General features: G+C 44.6%; 1 protein-coding gene across 3 annotated transcripts in view; it reads left to right on the forward strand.

Annotated features, from left to right (window-relative positions):
- The window catches only part of zranb3 (zinc finger, RAN-binding domain containing 3), a 162,750-nt gene that overhangs the window by 132,465 nt on the left and 11,890 nt on the right, over nt 1–18,395 (forward strand). For all 3 annotated transcript variants that reach the window (XM_061690995.1, XM_061690985.1, XM_061690977.1), the window contains 3 exons: nt 9,271–9,411; nt 15,546–15,686; nt 16,413–16,605. In XM_061690995.1, the coding sequence (XP_061546979.1) occupies nt 9,271–9,411; nt 15,546–15,686; nt 16,413–16,605 (475 nt within the window). The remainder of the gene's footprint in view (nt 1–9,270; nt 9,412–15,545; nt 15,687–16,412; nt 16,606–18,395) is intronic.

The raw sequence follows: 18,395 nt of genomic DNA on the forward strand, positions 1-18,395 counted from the left end.
TGTAGAGAGAGAAGAGCAGCGGAGAGAGGACACAACCTTGGGGCGCCCCAGTGCTGATGCTGCGTGTGGATGAGGTTGCCTCCCCCAGCTTGACCTGCTGTGTCCTGCCCGTCAGAAAGCTGTAAATCCACTGGCAGATGGCAGGTGAGACGCTGAGCTGGAGAAGCTTGGTTGAAAGGAGTTCAGGGATGATGGTGTTGAACGCTGAGCTGAAGTCCACGAACAGGATCCTCGCGTAGGTCCCTGCACTGTCGAGGTGTTCTAGGATGAAGTGCAGTCCCATGTTGACTGCATCATCCGCAGACCTGTTCGCTTGGTAGGCAAACTGCAGGGGGTCCAGCAGGGGACCTGTGACACTCTTGAGGTGGTCCAGCACGAGACGTTCAAAGGACTTCATGACCACAGATGTCAAAGCGACAGGCCTGTAGTCATTCAGACTAGAGATTGCAGGTTTCTTGGGGACTGGAATGATGGTGGAGCGTTTGAAGCAGGATGGAACTTCGCACATTTCCAAAGATCTGTTAAAGATCTGAGTGAAGACTGGAGCGAGCTGGTCCGCGCAGACTTTGAGGCAGGATGGGGACACATGGTCCGGTCCTGTTGCTTTGTTAATCTTCTGTTGTTTGAAGATGCGTCTCACATCCTGTTCATGGATGGTTAACGCAGAAGTCAGAGGTGTGGTTGTGGTCGCGGGTGCGGCCGGGTTGGTGTGTGGAGTGAAACTGTCCTTTTCAAATCTGCAATAGAAGGTATTCAAGTCGTTGGCTAGTGTGCTATTGTTCTCAGCTTGGGGGGATCGTCGCTTGTAATTAGTCAGCGATTGGAATGCACGCCAGACTGATTTCGAGTCGTTCGCGCTAAACTGTTTTTCCAACTTTGCTGCATAGATCCTCTTTGCAATGTTAATTTCTTTAGTAAGCTGGTTTCTAGCTCGATTATACAGGGCCCTGTCCCCGCTCTGATATGCATCTTCCTTAGCTTGGCGAAGCTGCTTAAGTTTAGCAGTGAACCACGGATTGTTGTTGTTGAATGTCCGAAATGATTTTGTTGGTACACAAACCTCTTCACAGAAACTGATATAGGATGTGACAGTGTCCGTATATTCATCCAGGCTGCCAGCTGAATTTTCAAAGACACTCCAGTCTGTGCAGTCTAAACAGCTTTGAACAGCTTTGATTATTAGGTGCTTATAACAGTATTCTTATCATAAATGTTCAATGCCTTACCATTGATCATGGTACTTTATTAATATAGACCAGTAGTTTTCAACCTTTTTCTTATCTAGGTCCATTATCTATTCAGCATTTGAGCCACAGACCACCATTTGATGAGAGTTTGCCTCTCAGACCCAAACCTTTGATGATTTTGTTGTCGTTGGCTAAGATTTGTCCACAATTCCATACTGTATTTATGTGTTAGGAGAGATGACACACAAACATTGATCAAAATAACAGTTATTCTACAGTCTTAAATTGAGTAAAGCAGATGTTTAACTATTTTAATTCTTGAGAGAGTCCATTTGGTTTCATTTTACACTCTCAAGAGTTACGGACCTATAATGGTCTATTTGACTACCAATTCTCCATCATTTAACTGTGGACCACGTGGTTGAAAAAGACTGATATAGAACTAAATTCAAAATATTACAATAATAGACATATTTTCCTGATCCTCCAGTTTCTTTACAGAGGTTCAAGAAATTGTGGGGAGTTTAGTATTGTATTGTTATCTGTTACCATAAATCCTTCTTTGCTTGAAGAAACTCTCTCTCAATCTGCTGCTCTTCTCATTTGTGACAGTTAGCAATGACAACACATAAGGAGCTAAAATGGGCTGGTCACCAATCCATCCTATGTCTTGACAGGGAGTCTCTATCTTTAAAGTTAAGCAGCATAGAATGGCAGGGAATTACATACTGCACATTTGTGTTGAGCTAGATTGTCTCTGTAGATCTCGAGAAAGCCTATGACAGATTACCCAGAGAGGAACTGTGGCACTGCATGCGGAAGTCTGGATTGTCAGAGAAGTATGTTAGAATAGTACAGGACATGTATGAGGGCAGCAGAACACTGGTGAAGTGTGCTCTAGGTGTGACAGAGGAGTTTAAGGTGGAGGTGGGACTGCATCAGGGATTAGCCCTGAGCCCCTTCCTGTTTGCGGTGGTGATGAGGTTAGACTTGGAGTCCCCGTGGACCATGATGTTTGCAGATGACATTGTGATCTGCAGTGAAAGGAGGGAGTAGGTGGAGGAACTAGAAAGGAGCGGAATGAAGATTAGCCGAAGTATGACAGAATATATGGGCATAAATGAGAGAGGTGGAGGGGGATGAGTGAGGCTACAGGGAGAAGAGATAGTGAGGGTGGAGGACTTTAAATACTTGGGGTCAACAGTCTAGAGCAATGGTGAGTGTGGTAAGGAAGTGAAGAAACGAGTCCAAGCAGGTTGGAACGGGTGGCGGAAGGTGTCAGGTGTGTTATGTGACAGAAGAGTCTCTGCTAGGATGAAGGGCAACGTTTATAAGACAGTGGTGAGGTCATATTTTACCAAACCAACCTTTTCTAGTATTCGGGATGTAATATTGTCTCTTTGGTGCTTCAGTAAATATGTGAAATATGAATTAATTTGAATTTATTAAATATTTATATAAACAGAGGGGATTCCCGGGCGGGCTTGAGCAGGCTGACGTGAAAAGTAGGGTGGACCCGCATCGACCTTGGGAGCCTAAGCTTCACGGTGACACGGTTGATGATCTTTGTGATGGGGAAGGGCCCAACGAACCTGGGAGCGAGCTTCCTGGACTCCACCCGGAGTGGAATATGTTTGGTAAAGAGCCAAACTCGCTGACCCACTTTGTAGTTCAGGGCCGGTGTCCTCCGACGGACAGCAGCGGCTTTGTAGGACCGTCCCTGGCGCAGCAGCATCTGGCGGGCTCGCTCCCAGGTCCTCCTGCAGCGTCTCACCAAGGTCAATGCCGCTGGAACTGTGGGCTCTGGGGCTGTGGCAGGAAATAGAGATGGTTGGTAACCATGCACAACGTGAAAAGGCGATAGACCAGTGGATGCAGAGGGGAGGGAATTGTGAGAGGATTAGCCCCAAACCAGTTTCTGAGACCAGGATCGCGGCTCCTGTGAAGTGAGACATCGGAGCCTAGTCTCCAGGTCCTGGTTCAGCCTCTCGGTTTGTCCATTGATTTCAGGGTGAAACCCAGATGACAGACTGACTGTAGCATCTATGAGATTGCAAAAAGATTCCAAAATTACGAAATGAATTGGGGACCCCTATCGGATACCACATTATTGGGGAAACCATGGAACTTGAATACTTGGTGTATCATTAACTCGTCAGTGTCTTTAGCTGAGGGGAGTTTCGGGAGTGCAATGAAGTGTGCCATTTTGGAGAACCTGTCCACGACTGTGAGAATGGTGGTATTTCCTTTCGAGGCCGGTAATTCCGTCACAAAGTCTACGGAGATGTCTGACCAAGGACGTTGTGGTATTGGCAGGGGTCGCAACTCCCTAGAAAGATGTTTACGAGAGGACTTGTTAGCAGCACATACCTGGCAAGCATTGACATAATTGGTAACATCCCTTCTAACATTGGGCCACCAAAAGCGCTGTTCGACCACAGATTGAGTCTTGGCAAAGCCTGGGTGACTACAGTCCAGTTAGTGTGAGCCCAGTGGATGATTCTTCCCTTTAAGGTCGGAACCACATAAAGCCTGTTTTCAGGTCAATTTTCAGGGCTAAGATTGTTCTTCAGAGCCTCCTTTACCACAGTCTCAATGTCCCAAACAGCAGAAACAAAACATGACTTGGGTGAAATGGTTTTAGGGTCGGACAAAGAATTCTCTGCGCAGAAAATGCGCGATAAAGCATCTGGCTTACCATTTTTAGAACCAGGTCGGTAGGATAACGTGAAATTGAATCTAGTGAAAAGCCTCAGTGCCTCACATTTAATCTCTTACCACGCTTAAGATATTCCAGGTTCTTGTGATCTGTCCATACTAAAAACGGAGCATGTGCCCCCTCTAGCCAGTGCCTCCACTCCACCAAAGCCACCTTGACTGCCAGCGGTTCACGGTCACCAATGTCATAATTTCTCTCGGCTGGGGTCAGTTTTTGGGAGAAATAAGCACAGAGATGTAATTTACCATCCTTGAGACATTGCTGGGAGAGCACTGGTCCTATACCGGCATCACACGCATCAACTTCTACCACAAACTGCTGTTTAAGATCTGGAAAAGTGAGGATGGGAGCGGAGGTAAAGCTCGAGTTAAGTTTCTGAAAAGCTGCCTGACAAAGCGGCTTCCATACGAAATGTCTGTGTGGCGAGGTAAGATCATGCAAAGGCAAGGCGATAGAACTGAAATTTCTAATGGACTTGCTGTAGAAATTTGCAAACCCTAAGAACTTTTGTATGTTTTTGCGTGATGTTGGAGTGGGCCAATTAGTCACGGCATCAACTTTGCAAGGGTCCATTTTGATTTCACCTGGAGCCAGCACAAACCCCAGAAAGGAAACGTACGCCTTGTGGAACTCACATTTCTCAGCCTTGACATATGGTTCATTCTGCAGTAACTGCTGCAACAGAGCGGACATGAATGATGTGAGTCTCCTCATCTGCGGAGAATATCAAAATATCGTCCAAATATACAAAAACGTACACATTCAACATGTCACGCAGGACATTATTGACAAAGTTATGGAACATGGAGCGTTAGTTAGTCCAAAAGGCATCACCAAATACTCGTAATGTCCCGTTGGTGTGTTGAATGCTGTTTTCCATTCATCCCCCTCCCTTATCCTGACTAAATTATATGCATTTCTTAGATCTAGTTTGGTGAAAACCTTGGTTCCCTCTTGAGTTCCTTTGAGTTCCCTCCAGGAACTCAAAGGCGGTGGAGATGAGCGGAAGAGGGTACCTGTTTTTCACAGTTATGTCGTTGAGACCCCGGTAATCGATACAGGGTCGCAGAGTCTTGTCCTTCTTGTCCACAAAGAAAAATCCGGCTCTCGCAGGGGATGAAGATGGACAAATAATCCCGGCTGCCAGTGATTCATCCACATACTCCTTCATAGCCTTGTGTTCCGGCCCTGAAAGAGAGAATAACCTCCCTCGTGGAGGTGTGGTTCCAGGCAGCAAGTCAACTGCACAGTCATAAGGTCTGTGGGGCGGAAGGGATTTGGCCTTGGACTCGGAAAAAAACGTCTTTAATGTCCCGGTAACAGGTGGGCACTTGAGATAAATCAGGATCCCCAGATGGGGTCTGTGGATTGTCACTTGAAACATAGCCCTGAACATCACATGGAGGCTTGAAACAGTTTTGGGCGCAATTGCTGCCCCATGGCATAACCTGCCGAGAGAACCAGTCAATGTGGGGATTATGTAATTTCAACCATGGGTTCCCTAAAGTAAGGTATTGATTAATGGCGTCAAAAACATGAAAACTAATGCATTCCGAGTGAGAATCAGGAAATGTCAATGTGAGTGTTTGGGTGCGGTGAATGATCTTTCCCCTAAAACTGCCGTCTGCAGCATAGGTGTTGCAGTGGCGTTTTATTTGAAAGGTTCTAAGGTCCATCCGTCTAACGAGGAGGGAGCTGAGTAAGTTTGCGTCAGAACCAGAGTCAATTAATACAGGTGTATGAATTTCTTGATCAGGAGAATATAGTGTCACTTTAGGAAGAACCCGGGGAGGGTCTTCCTTAATGCGATCCAAAAGCCTCTTGTCGATTTTTACGGCGAGAGCGATGAGAGTGTCCAAGTCGGTCGGCAGGTCTAGCGGGACCAAATGATCCTTGACGGTGGGAGATAGTCCTTGACAAAATGCATCGAGCAGTGCCCTATTATTCCACTGACTCTCAGCTGCTAGAATGCGCAACTCAATCGCGTAATCTGACACCGTGCGCTTGCCTTGTTGTAAAGTGACAAAGGAGCGAGCTGCCTCACGATCTGATGTGGAAAATTGAAAAATTTGCTCCAGTCTTGACGAAAAAAGCCCACGAATGACACGCGGCGGAATTGCAGCTCCATTCAGCAGTAGCCCACACCTCCGCACGACCAGTCAGGTGGGAAATGACAAAAGCGATTTTTGCCCACTCGGTGGGGAAGACAGCAGCCTGCAGCTCAAAGTGGAGTTCGCACTGAGTGACGAATGGCTTAATATTCCCAGAATCTTCAGAGAACCTCTCCGGTAGAGAGAGCTGTGGGCAGACATCGGCGGAGGTGGCAGGTGGCTGCATCCAAAAACGTGAGGCAAAAAGGCAGGATCGATAATCGGAACAGGGTCTAGTCTTACTGTGAGTATGTGACGTGGAAACAAGGAATGCTGGAACGCGACGACATTTTACAACGAACTGGCGACCCGAAAGAATGAGACACGAGGTTAAATGCATTGGTTAATTAGGGTAAATGAGGCACATGTGGGTAAGATGCTCTCGGGAGGAGGTGTGTACGAAGACAGGGGGAAGACAACAACCAGAACACACACCCATGACAACATCTCCTTTTCTTTTAACAACATTCAATAAACGTTTGGGAACTGAGGACACTAATTGTTGAAGCTTTGTTGATGCAATTATTCTTGTTTGATGTACAGCTTCAGCTGTTCAACAGTCCGGGGTTTCCGTTGTCGTATTTTAAGCTTCATAATGCGCCAGACATTTCCAATGGTAGACAGGTCTGGACTGCAGGCATGCCAGTCTAGTACCCGCACTCTTTTAACTACGAAGCCACGCTGTTGTAACACGTGCAGAATGTGGTTTGGCATTGTCTTGCTGAAATAAGCAGGGGCGTCAATGAAAAAGACGTTGCTTGGATGGCAGCATATGTGTCTCCAAAACCTGTATGTACCTTTCAGCATTAATGGTGCCTTCACAGATGTGTAAGTTACTCATGCCATTGGCACTAACACAACCCCATACCATCACAGATGCTGGCTTTTGAACTTTGCGTCCATAACAGTCCAGATGGTTATTTTCCTCTTTCGCCCAGAGGACACGACGTCCACAATTTCCAAAACCAATTTGAAATGTGGACTCGTCGGACCACAGAACACTTTTCCACTTTGCATCAGTCCATCTTAGATGATCGGGCCCAGAGACGCCGGCGGCATTTCTGGGTGTTGATAAATGGCTTTTGCTTTGCATAGTAGAGTTTCAAGTTGCACTTACTCATGTAGCGCCGAACTGTATTTACTGACATTGGTTTTCTGAAGTGTTCCTGAGCCCATGTTGTGATATCCTTAGCACATTGATGTCGGTTTTTGATGCAGTGCCGCCTGAGGGATCGAAGGTCACGGGCATTCAATGTTGGTTTTCGGCCTTGCCGCTTACATGCAGTGATTTCTCCATATTCTCTGAACCTTTTGATGATATTATGGACCATAGATAATGAAATCCCTAAATTCCTTGCAATTGTACCTTGAGGAACATTGTCCTTAAACTGTTCGACTATTTTCTCACACACTTGTTCACAAAGAGGTGAACCTCGCCCCATCTTTGCTTGTGAATGACTGAGCAGTTCAGGGAAGCTCCTTTTATACCCAATCATGGCACCCACCTGTTCCCAATTAGCCTGTTCACCTGTGGGATGTTCCAAACAGGTGTTTGATGAGCATTCCTCAACTTTCTCAGTCTTTTTTGCCACATGTCCCATCTTTTTTGGAACGTGTTGCAGCCATTCAATTCTAAGTTAATGGTTATTTGCTAAAAACAATAAAGATTATCAGTTTGAACATTAAATATCTTGTCTTTTTAGTGTATTCAATTAAATATAGGTTGAACATAATTTGCAAATCATTGTATTCTGTTTTTATTTGTTTAACACAATGTCCCAAGTTCATTGGAATTGGGGGTTGTAAATAGATTCACGGGTCCGGACATTGTTATTTACAATGATGAGTGGATGGAGCCTGGTGCCTCCTGGACCCGGAAGTGACTCCACCTAAAACATGACTTCAGACTTAACAACCGAATGATCACAATGTGCTAAAATGACCCAGGCGCAATGAAATGCAGAGTTGAAAGAAGGTGTCATAGGTGGGTAGGTGATATGGCACAACTCCTTCTCGTGAATGGCTGCATTTCATCCTTTAGATAATTACTCCAAATTTGCATTGCTGAATAGACCACGTCACACAAATTTTTGTTTTGTGGCATTTCAAAAATGCTTACATGCACACAAATGCTTACATGTTTGCACCGGCCATTTTGAAATCAACCATCACGACTTGTGTTCGCTTTGCTAAATCATATTGTTCTTGCTAAATTAATCTCTTTGCATATACAGTGGAACCTAGATAAAACGTAACCCGATATACTGATATCGGATAAAATGGACCGTCGGGACTGACCAATGTGACCAAAAATAGTTTCCATTTGTCACTTAAACTGCCGTTGGCAAAGTCTGTTAGTTCCAGAATAGGACGGTGTTGTTTACTGGCGCGGTGGCGCAATGCAGGCAGAGAATGGGACTGATGTATTTCCGGGTCGCTTATATACAGTGCAATATGACTAGGCGTGACTCCCGTGCCTACGTGGCGGCAATGTTGAATGTGGGGCATTGATTGACATGGCGGCGATGTCATGATGATTATATCTATTGTCTATTTTCTCATAGAGCGCAGCAACGAGAGAGAAAGCGGCATGACGGCAGTGTTATTGCTAAGGAATAAAAAACACAAGTCTCTGGAATCTGGAAAATGCTGTTTTTGGAACAGTACAAAATTTTTGCCAAGCCGTTCGCCTTTGGCAACAGATTTTGAACTAGGAAGCACACTAATTCCTCGCGGCCCATGAAAGCGACTCACCAATGATAAGTACTGTACGTGAACAATGCCAAGCACAATGGCGTGGTAAGATTGGATAAAATGTGAAACTTTCAAACATTTTCAAGCTTGTTTTGCACAGCAATGGGTGTTTTTAGGCCACGAAAAAACAAAAACTACAAAACAGTAATTTTGTACTGTACAGTAATATGGGTACTGATGGCCTCAAAAAAAACTGCTTCAATGTAACAGACAATCAGCTATATAGGGCCCCCCCCCATCTGTTTAATCAAGGTTCCACTGTACTGTACTCCTCTCAAAACATGCATAAAGAACTGCGCAGTCCTGGGTAGCCCAGTCAGTAGATCAGCTTCACACCTGGTTGTGCCCTTTTTGCTCCCACAAACGTTGAGTAATTCGGGCCCTAAGTGATTTGCCTCCCTCCTTACAAACTACGTTATGTGATCATCCCTCACGGCTCCCGATCGTCCCATTTCTGCAGGTACCTCACTCGGGATGAGGTGGCCCAGGCTTCGCTGAGCAAGGCCCAGCAGGAGGGAGGCAGCGTGCGGGTGGTTGCCAACGAGGACTTCTTCAGGAAGAGGAAGTCGACCTCATCACTCATGTCACTCACTTCAGACAGGTACGTTAAAAAGAGGAATTTCGCTGCTCAACATTTGTGTTGCTGTTAAATACCTACCGAGTAAGAAACCAAAATAAAAATGCTTGTATGCTTTTAGTTAGCAGTGTGTCTTGAACCTACAGTATAACCACAACTCCTTAAGGACTGAGCTACTGCTGCAAACCCACATCCAAAACGTCAGGGATGATATGTCTTCTATATACTGTATATTACAGCAAGTATCCAACTGATTTGGTATTATACATTATACAAGATGGTCGGGGGGCTGCCAGTGTGCCAGCAGTCATTTCTGCGTAATTTTTAACCTTTCATGAAATGTTGTTCAGTGTTAAAGCAAGAACTTGTAAAGATGAGCGTTCATCATCTGTCCATTAAGGTGATTCGTCTCATTGTGCCCCTTCCTCTTTGCAAATGAATGCATTTCCCTTCCCATTGCTGTCACCATGGAGACCTGCATCCGCCCTCTGTGCAAGGCACAAAGGCCTGCTGTGTGTGTTCATTCAGTACATTTAGACCATAATGCAATCTACTGGCAGATATTCAACACCCGAACCAGAAGCGAGCGGCCGCAGAGGCAACGTGCAAACACACAAACTAGACATCAATGTTTGTGCAAGATGTTACTCTGTGAAGTTGCCACTTAGTATTTTTGCTTAGTTTAACTGCTGGAGGAAGTACAATGGCAGAAAGCTCTGGATTGTGTGATTATGGCTGCAAGGCGTGACAGTGTAAAGAGGCCATGAGTTTAAGGCCTTGTCCTTTGGGGCAGACAACATCTACAGCTGTGCTTTGACTTAGGAGTGTAAGTTGCTCCGTGATCACGCTCGTAACTCAAATCACTCATATCAACTTTCCCAATTGAAATGAATGAAAATGCCATTAATCGGTTATGTTTTCCATTCATCCATCCATTTTCTGAGCCGGTTCTCCTCACTAGGGTCGCAAGCTTGCTGGAGCCTATCCCAGCTATCATCGGGCAGGAGGCGGAGTACTCCCTGAACTGGTTGCCAGCCAATCGCAGGGCACATACAAACAAACAACCATTCTCACTCACATTCACACCTACGAGCAATTTAGTCTTCAATCAACCTACCAAGCATGTTTTTGGGATGTGGGAGGAAACCGGAGTGTCCGGAGAAAACCCTCGCAGGCACAGGGAGAACATGCAAACTCCACACAGGCGGGGCCGGGGATTGAACCCCGGACCTCAGAACTGTGAGGCAGATGCTCTAACCAGTCGTCCACCTTGCCGCCGGTTATGTTTTCAATGTAGAAAAAATAGCACTCCATTGTAAAATATAAATATAAAACAATGAAAGAGAATGGAAAGACAAACTGTCCATCCATCCATTTTCTTTACCGCTTATCCTCACTAGGGTAGCGGGTGTGCTGGAGCCTATCCCTGCTATCTTATACCAAGAGGCGGGGTACCCCCTGAACTGGTTGCCAGCCAATCGCAGGGCATATAGAAACAAGCAATCATTCGCACTCACACAGACACCTACGGGCAATTCAGAGTCTTCAATCAACCTACTACGCATGTTTTGGGGATGTGGGAGGAAACCGAAGTACCGGGAGAAAACCCACGCAGGCACGGGGAGAACATGCAAACTCCACACAGGCAAGGCCAAGATTTGAACCCCGGTCCTCAGAGCTGTGAGGCAGACGTGCTAACCAGTCGGCTACCGTGCCGCCAGAAAGAAAAACAGGTTTTATCAATTTTATCTAAGCAGAAAACCACTCCCGCACAAGTAAATGTGTTGTATGCCTTTAAATGGCCTGACCTTCCTCAAGAGTACCTTGTAGTCCTCCTCGAGCTCTCATTCTCGCTTTCTCTCTCTCACTTGCCGCTACATAGCAAGCTATACGGTAGTGGGGACTGAGGAGGCGTACACTTGTCATCTTTTTATTTTTTATTTTTTTTAACTGCAATCACTTTTATGTTTAACTTTCTTGGAGCAATGCTGAGGGCTGATTTTACCCCCCCCTCCCACGACCACCCACAAAAAAAAAAGGAATAGACCTGAAATACGGGACGCATGCAAGACAGAGAACGCACAAGTGAGCATTCCGCATGGATTTCAGGGAGCGTAGTTTGTAAACAAAGGTAATATTTAAGGTCCCACCTGATTTGCCCCACCTTTTTCACCTCAATGGAGACGTGGCAAACCTGAAGCTCACTCGTTACTCAAGTAATTTCTCGCGAGTCAAGGCAAAAAATTGGTCAAGCGACAGCTTGTATCTCGAATCCAATCGTCTGTATGTCAATCAAAGCACCCATGAATCGAGGAACCACTGCACAGTACTAAATTTAATCTTAATTTTATCTTTAATCTTTAATCTCTCTTTAAGAAGAGATCTCTTAGTTTCTGTCAAGTTGTGCTGTTAATTAACATGCTAAGCGCTTCAGACCTTTTTCGGTGTAGATAGCTGCACCTTTTGGATCTGGTTGATCAATGCACCCAATGCAAGTGGCTTATAATGTTCAAAATTATTGTATCTGCACATTTTTGTGGTATACACCAAAACGTAAAGAATTCTGGCTTGCCACATGCCACACATCCACAAAGTTCCATGGGAATTAGTTGTACAGTTTTTGCCTAACAAACAGCAATTAAAACAATACTTCACAACCTTGTTCTTTGCAGAGGTAATCAACAAAACCATAAAACTATGAATATAGGTGACAGAAAAGATTGATGTCTTCATCCACTAGCTGGCTTTGTTTGATGGTAAACGTGGTTGTTTGCCGGAGCCGTGCTGCATTGTTTCCTGGCTCAAAGGCCCACTTGTATGTGCCCCCACCAAATAAACCCAACCATTCTCATTTTGCGCACAACATTAGAAGCTTATTTCTGTCCCGCTTTCATCCGTAGACATTTTTGGCACCACACGGTTCTCTTGGTACCAGTTTTTGGTATCTTCTCAGCATTCCTTTTTTTAGGGTTTTATTCAGTGAGGACATATCTCTCTGTACTGTCTGATTCTTTGTTACTGCATCGGTCTGTATGAAATTCAAAACATGAAACCATGGGGAAAAAAGGGAGTCCATCTGTCACTCTCCTACGTGGCTCATGCATCCTGCTGGGATGACGTGGCAAATGCCCAAACTAAAATGCCAATTTAGGAAAATGGAAAAATAAAGAAAATAAAAACGACTCTCGCAAATACATGCTAACAATTTGCACAGAAGGAAATAAAATACATTTCACGCTTGGCTCAAATTTAGAATAAAATAAGGTAACTATGAGAAAATCTATAAATTTAGATGAAATAGTGGGTTATTACAACCCCAATTCCAATGAAGTTGGGACATTGTGTTAATCATAAATAAAAACAGAATACAATGATTTGCAAATCATGTTCAACCTATATTTAATTGATTACACTACAAAGACAAGATATTTAATGTTCAAACTGATAAACCTTATTGTTTTTAGCAAATAATCATTAACTTAGAATTTTATGTCTGCAACACGTTCCAAAAAAGCTGGGACAGGTGGCAAAACAGAGTTGGTAAGGAATGCTCATCAAACACTTGTTTGGAACATCCCACAGGTGAACAGGCTAATTGGGAACAGGTGGGTGCCATGATTAGGTATAAAGGGAGCTTACCTGAATTGCTCAATAATTCACAAGCAAAGATGGGGTGAGGTTCATCTCTTTGTGAACACGTGTGTGAGAAAATAGTTGAACGGTTTAAGGACAATGTTCCTCAATGTACAATTGCAAGGAATTTAGGGATTTCATCATCTACGGTCCATAATATCATCAAAAGGTTCAGAGAATCTGGAGAAATCACTGCATGTAAGCTGGCTTGCCCCCCCAATTGCGGGTAGAGGGAGTCGGACCCACCCTTCCTCAATGGGCTGGTTCAGCAACTCCGTACACCAGTTGAGCAACATGCATGTGATATGGTGTTCATTCACTAATAAGTTCGATAGACACACGATAGGCTTTAATTGTTTGTGCTAGGACCACTTATAGCAACACAGGTTATACTAACATATCAACCCACAGCTTCTTACAGATGTTTAGACACTAAAGAGAATCCCACCGCACCACTCCTCAGTGGCACTGCCTTGCTCATTTCCCACATCATTCCCCCCCCCCCCCCCACACACACACACAATAACATGATCTGACTGTTGTAACGTTACTTGTGCTCCAATATCTACACTAACTATTGCTCTGCTGTGGTTCGCACCTCTATTCCCCTTGTCCACTGTCCCTCTGTCTGCCTCCGAAAACCCTTTTCTGCATTTTGAAATAAACATCAGAATAATAAAAATAATAATAATAATAAAAATATGGTTTCATCTGTCCATAGAATATTCAGGGGCTCTATTAGCAGAGCAGGTTGTCCAGTGATCGAAGGGTTGCCGGTTCAAATCCGAGCTCCAACTGTCAGCATGTCGAAGTGTCCTTGGCCAAGACACTAAAGCCTAATTTTGCAGTAGGCCTGGTAGTGCTTTCCATGGCAGCATGAATGTGAGGCTTTGTAAAGCGCTTTGGGCACTGTGATGGTGTAGATGCTATATATATATATATGTGTTGCTATATGTGCTATATAAGTGCAGTCCATTTCCTAGTTACCATTTTATTTTGCCAGTCGTGCTGTGGAACATCCAGGTGCTCTTTAGCAAACTTCAAAGGCCAGTTGCTGTTTGGCCAGTTGCCAGTCTTCACCTGACACGCCAGGGTTCTTTTTTACCTCATTCAGTATTCTGCGCTGTCGTCTTTGCAGGACGGCCTGGCCTCTCCTCGGAAGAAAAGCTACAGTGCTGAACTTTCTCTATTTATAGACACTTTGTTTAACCATGGACTGATGAACATTAAGACTTTTAGAGATACTTCGATAACCGTTTCCAGGTTTAGAAAAGTGTTTATGTAAAGTCCTGACCTCAACCCGACTGAGATGCTGTGGCATGACCTCAAGAGAGCTACTCACACCAGACATCCCAGGAATCTTGCAGAACTGCAACAGTTTTGTAAAGAAGAAAAGTCCCATATTCTTCCTGATCGTTGTGTACATCTGATCTGCAACGATAGGAAACATTTGGTGGAGGTTGTTGCTACCAAAGGACGTTAAACCAGTTATTAAATCCAAGGGTTCACTTACTTTGTCCTCCCTGTCCTGTGAATGTTTACGTTATTTTCAATAATAATATGAAAACATGATTTTTTTGTGTGTGGTATTAGTTTAAGCAGACTCTGTTTGTTTAATAAACAAATAATATCCATCCATCCATTCTCTGAGCCCCTTATCCTCACAAGGGTCGCGGGAGGGCTGGAGCCTATCCCAGCTATCATCGGGCAGGAGGCGGGGTACACCCTGAACTGGTTGCCAGCCAATCGCAGGGCACATATAAACAAACAACCATCCGCACTCACAGTCACACCTACGGGCAATTTAGAGTTTTCAATCAACCTACCACGCATGTTTTTGGGATGTGGGAGGAAACCGGAGTGCCCGGAGAAAACCCACGCAGGCACGGGAAGTACATGCAAACTCCACACAGACGGGGCCGGGAATTGAACCCCGGACCTCAGAACTGTGAGGCAGACGCTGTAACGAGTCATACACCGTGCCGCCACAAATAATATATAAATAATGAATAATATTCATCACATATCAGTGGTGTCTTCAATATAATATACTGCAGCTGTAACTATTTCAGTACTCTTCAGCCTTTCTAACAAATTTGGATATCTCCAGTATTAATAAGAATGATTTGTGCTTTTATCCTACTAAAATGTCAACAGCCTTATGAATCTGATGAAGTACTAACATGTCAATCTGAGTAAAGCCCTGTGACATCATTCATCATCAATATCAACAAATTATTTTCAACAAAACTATTTACTCTAAGTAATTTTTGCTATGACAACAAGTGATTGTTTCTTATGTTGTAGCACAGCACCCCGTCATCTACTTTATAAAATCAACTATTCTATCCAAAATAAAAAACAGTGGTCATTGATGGTGTAGGCTCCAGCGCCCTGCGACCCTGAACAGGATAAGCGGTACTGTGTGTGGATGGATGGATGGATGGATGGCTAAAAGCCAGTGTTTGTGGTTGTTTTTGACCAAGCATTCATACGCTGTATTTGCCCTCATATGTATCTTGCAGCTCAGGGAAGGTTGTTGTCGAGCATCCAACACCAGGCTTCCTGCAGGCGGTGGACTGCCAGGGTGTCCCTTTGTGTCTGTCCTGCCAGAAGGCCTGCTTGACCACTGGCGGGGCCTGGGACACCCGATTCTGCTGCTACAAGTACGTTTAGGGGAAAAAAGGCAGTGGTAGAGGCTGCTAAAATTCTTACATGAAGTTTAATATCAAATAATAGATTTATATTTTTTTCCCCCAGCCATCCATTTCCTATAGCACTTCATTCCGGTCACAGGTGGGCTGCAGCCTATCCCAGCTGACTTTGGGCGACAGGCTGGGTATACTCTGGACTGGTTGCCAGCCAATCATAGGGACATAAAGACAATCAAGCATTCACAATCATGTTGACACCGACTGTATGGACAATTTCGAGTCGTCAATTAACTTAACATGCTCGATTGTGAAATGTGGGAGATAGCCGGAATAAGTGGAGAACACTCTCACAAGCATGAGAACATGCAAACTCCACACAGGAAGGCTATAGCCGAGATAAGAACCTAGAACCTCAGAACTCCTAGGCAGACATGCTAACCTCTTTAAAGAACCAAGACCTTTTGAAAATTGGACAATTATATACTTTGTGAAGTAGTTTGGAGAAGGTCTTTTTCTGATCCAGTACAAGTGCCCCGTAATAAAAAGCAAGGTCTGTAAAGGCTTGCATGGTAACTTGGGAGATGATTCTCCATTTTCATTTTCTGTAGATGAAGCCAGGTGTCCCAATTATTTTGTCTATATATTGTTTTATTGAATTGAAGCTGGTGTTTATCGAAGATATTCTGTCACTCCATGTGTCACGCTATGCAGACAAGTCCATCTTCTCCGCCCCCGTAGGTGCCAGGAGGAGTTCCAGTTGCGCTCCAGTCAGACGTACATGCGCTCGCGAGTGCTAGAGGCGGAGCGGGGCATCTGTCAGCAGTGCGGCCTCCATGCCCACGACATATTTGTTAAGGTCCGCGATGCACCGCCATCTCAGCGCAAGGAGATGCTGGAGAACACTTGGCTCGCCCAGCTGTCACTCAAACAGGTTGGACAAAAGCACAAAACTATAAATACCGTGCACGCACACACACACACACAGACACACAGACAGATCTTCACTAGATGGGGCCAGCTCCCAGTAAATTGATTGCTGGGCCCATTGATTTTCCTTCCTGTGCCAGGCCATGACCAGTAAGCCTGTTTGATTTGGCTTGGCTGTTATCCTGCAGCCCCTGCAACCTCCTCATTGCCTGCTTCTTTTGACACACACACACACACACATATATCCCCCGACCTTCTTCCCAGTGCCGGCGGCAGCAGCATCAGTGCCAAACGATGCTGTGAGGTTTAGAGGATACAAACTCAGCCACATGATAAAATGGCGTAGTGGTGGAAAAGCCTTAAGATTAGTACCTCATTCTTCAGTTCATTCTGGGGGTTCTTTTGTATTGTGTGTGTTTCCTGCTGCACATCGCTGTGGTTTGCCATGTGAGCATTTCAAATCTATTTTAGTTTGTGTGAGATCAGGCATGTGTGCGTGTATGATGTGAACTCTGCCCCTGTGTTCTGGCCTGCTCTTTATATCTTTTGGGATCAATTCCACCTCACTGCCTTAATGTCAGCAAAGAAGCACTCAAATTGGGCAAATTGATTTTTGGTGTCCAAATCCTTGTAAGACTTCTCTTCCTTCATCTTTAGTTCTTAATTGATTTGTGTTCTTTGTCTCTTCAAATGTGGTCAATATGGTTGTTTTGTTGTGTTATCACACCACTTTACAGTGAATATGGTCAGGGGTGTCACTAGGTTTTATGGATAGGAGGGCTAAGCCCCCAGGAGATGCACAGGATTTGAGCAAATGTAGTGCGTGAGCACAAAATGCATATTTTGCTGAAGTTATTTTACTAAAACAGGCCTAATAATGCCACTGAATCAGGTTCTGGAAGCCTTCTAGCTTGGAGGCAAAGTGTGCTAGAAAGCAGCACCAGTGAGACATTACTTTCTGCCCTCTCGTGGTTCTTCTTTGAACTTCCAGTTTTTGTCTTCTTATTAGCCCGTTCCCCCTGAGCAGAAATTGCGTGCATTCGTTTTTTATCAGGATGAAATCATTGCCAAGTAAATAAAATCAGGCTTAAAGGTCCCCTTCCATCGAAATTCTAATTTTTCAAATGTTTTATGTATAATAACATTGGTCAAAATGAATCTGTGACATGGTTTAAGTTTGACATCTATGTGGTTTGTCGATTGAATGCTGCGTAAGGCTTGCAAAGCGACCAGATCAGTTTTTGATCTAGAAAGTTACTAACTATTCAAGTACCTGCCCATTTAGTGGTAGCTACACATCCATCCATCTACACACTTAGGAAAAATGGCTGTGTGCATTGTAAAATGCTCCTCATCAAACTCAGAGGAGTTGAGGAAAAATATAATTGTAATTTTAATTTTACATAATAATGCCAAAATTCCAAAGCATTTCCTAACCACAATTGTGCTGTGTTCGAACCCATTTTGTGGAGGACGACTTTGTAAACATAAGCTTTCACACACTGCTGGAACTGCATTTCCAGGTTTAGAGCCAGCGGCCGCCACCTAGTCATGCTAATAGAGTATATAAAAGCATAGTTTTGTTGTGTTTTACATCCATCCATTTTCTGAGCCGCTTCTCCTCACTAGGGTCGCGGGCGTGCTGGAGCCTATCCCAGCTGTCATCGGGCAGGAGGCGGGGTACACCCTGAACTGGTTGCCAGCCAATCGCAGGGCACATACAAATAAACAACCATTCACACTCACATTCACACCTACGGGCAATTTAGAGTTGTCAATTAACCAAACGTGCAT

Source organism: Phycodurus eques, chromosome 1, assembly GCF_024500275.1.
Source record: "Phycodurus eques isolate BA_2022a chromosome 1, UOR_Pequ_1.1, whole genome shotgun sequence".
NCBI classification, from domain to species: domain Eukaryota; kingdom Metazoa; phylum Chordata; class Actinopteri; order Syngnathiformes; family Syngnathidae; genus Phycodurus; species Phycodurus eques.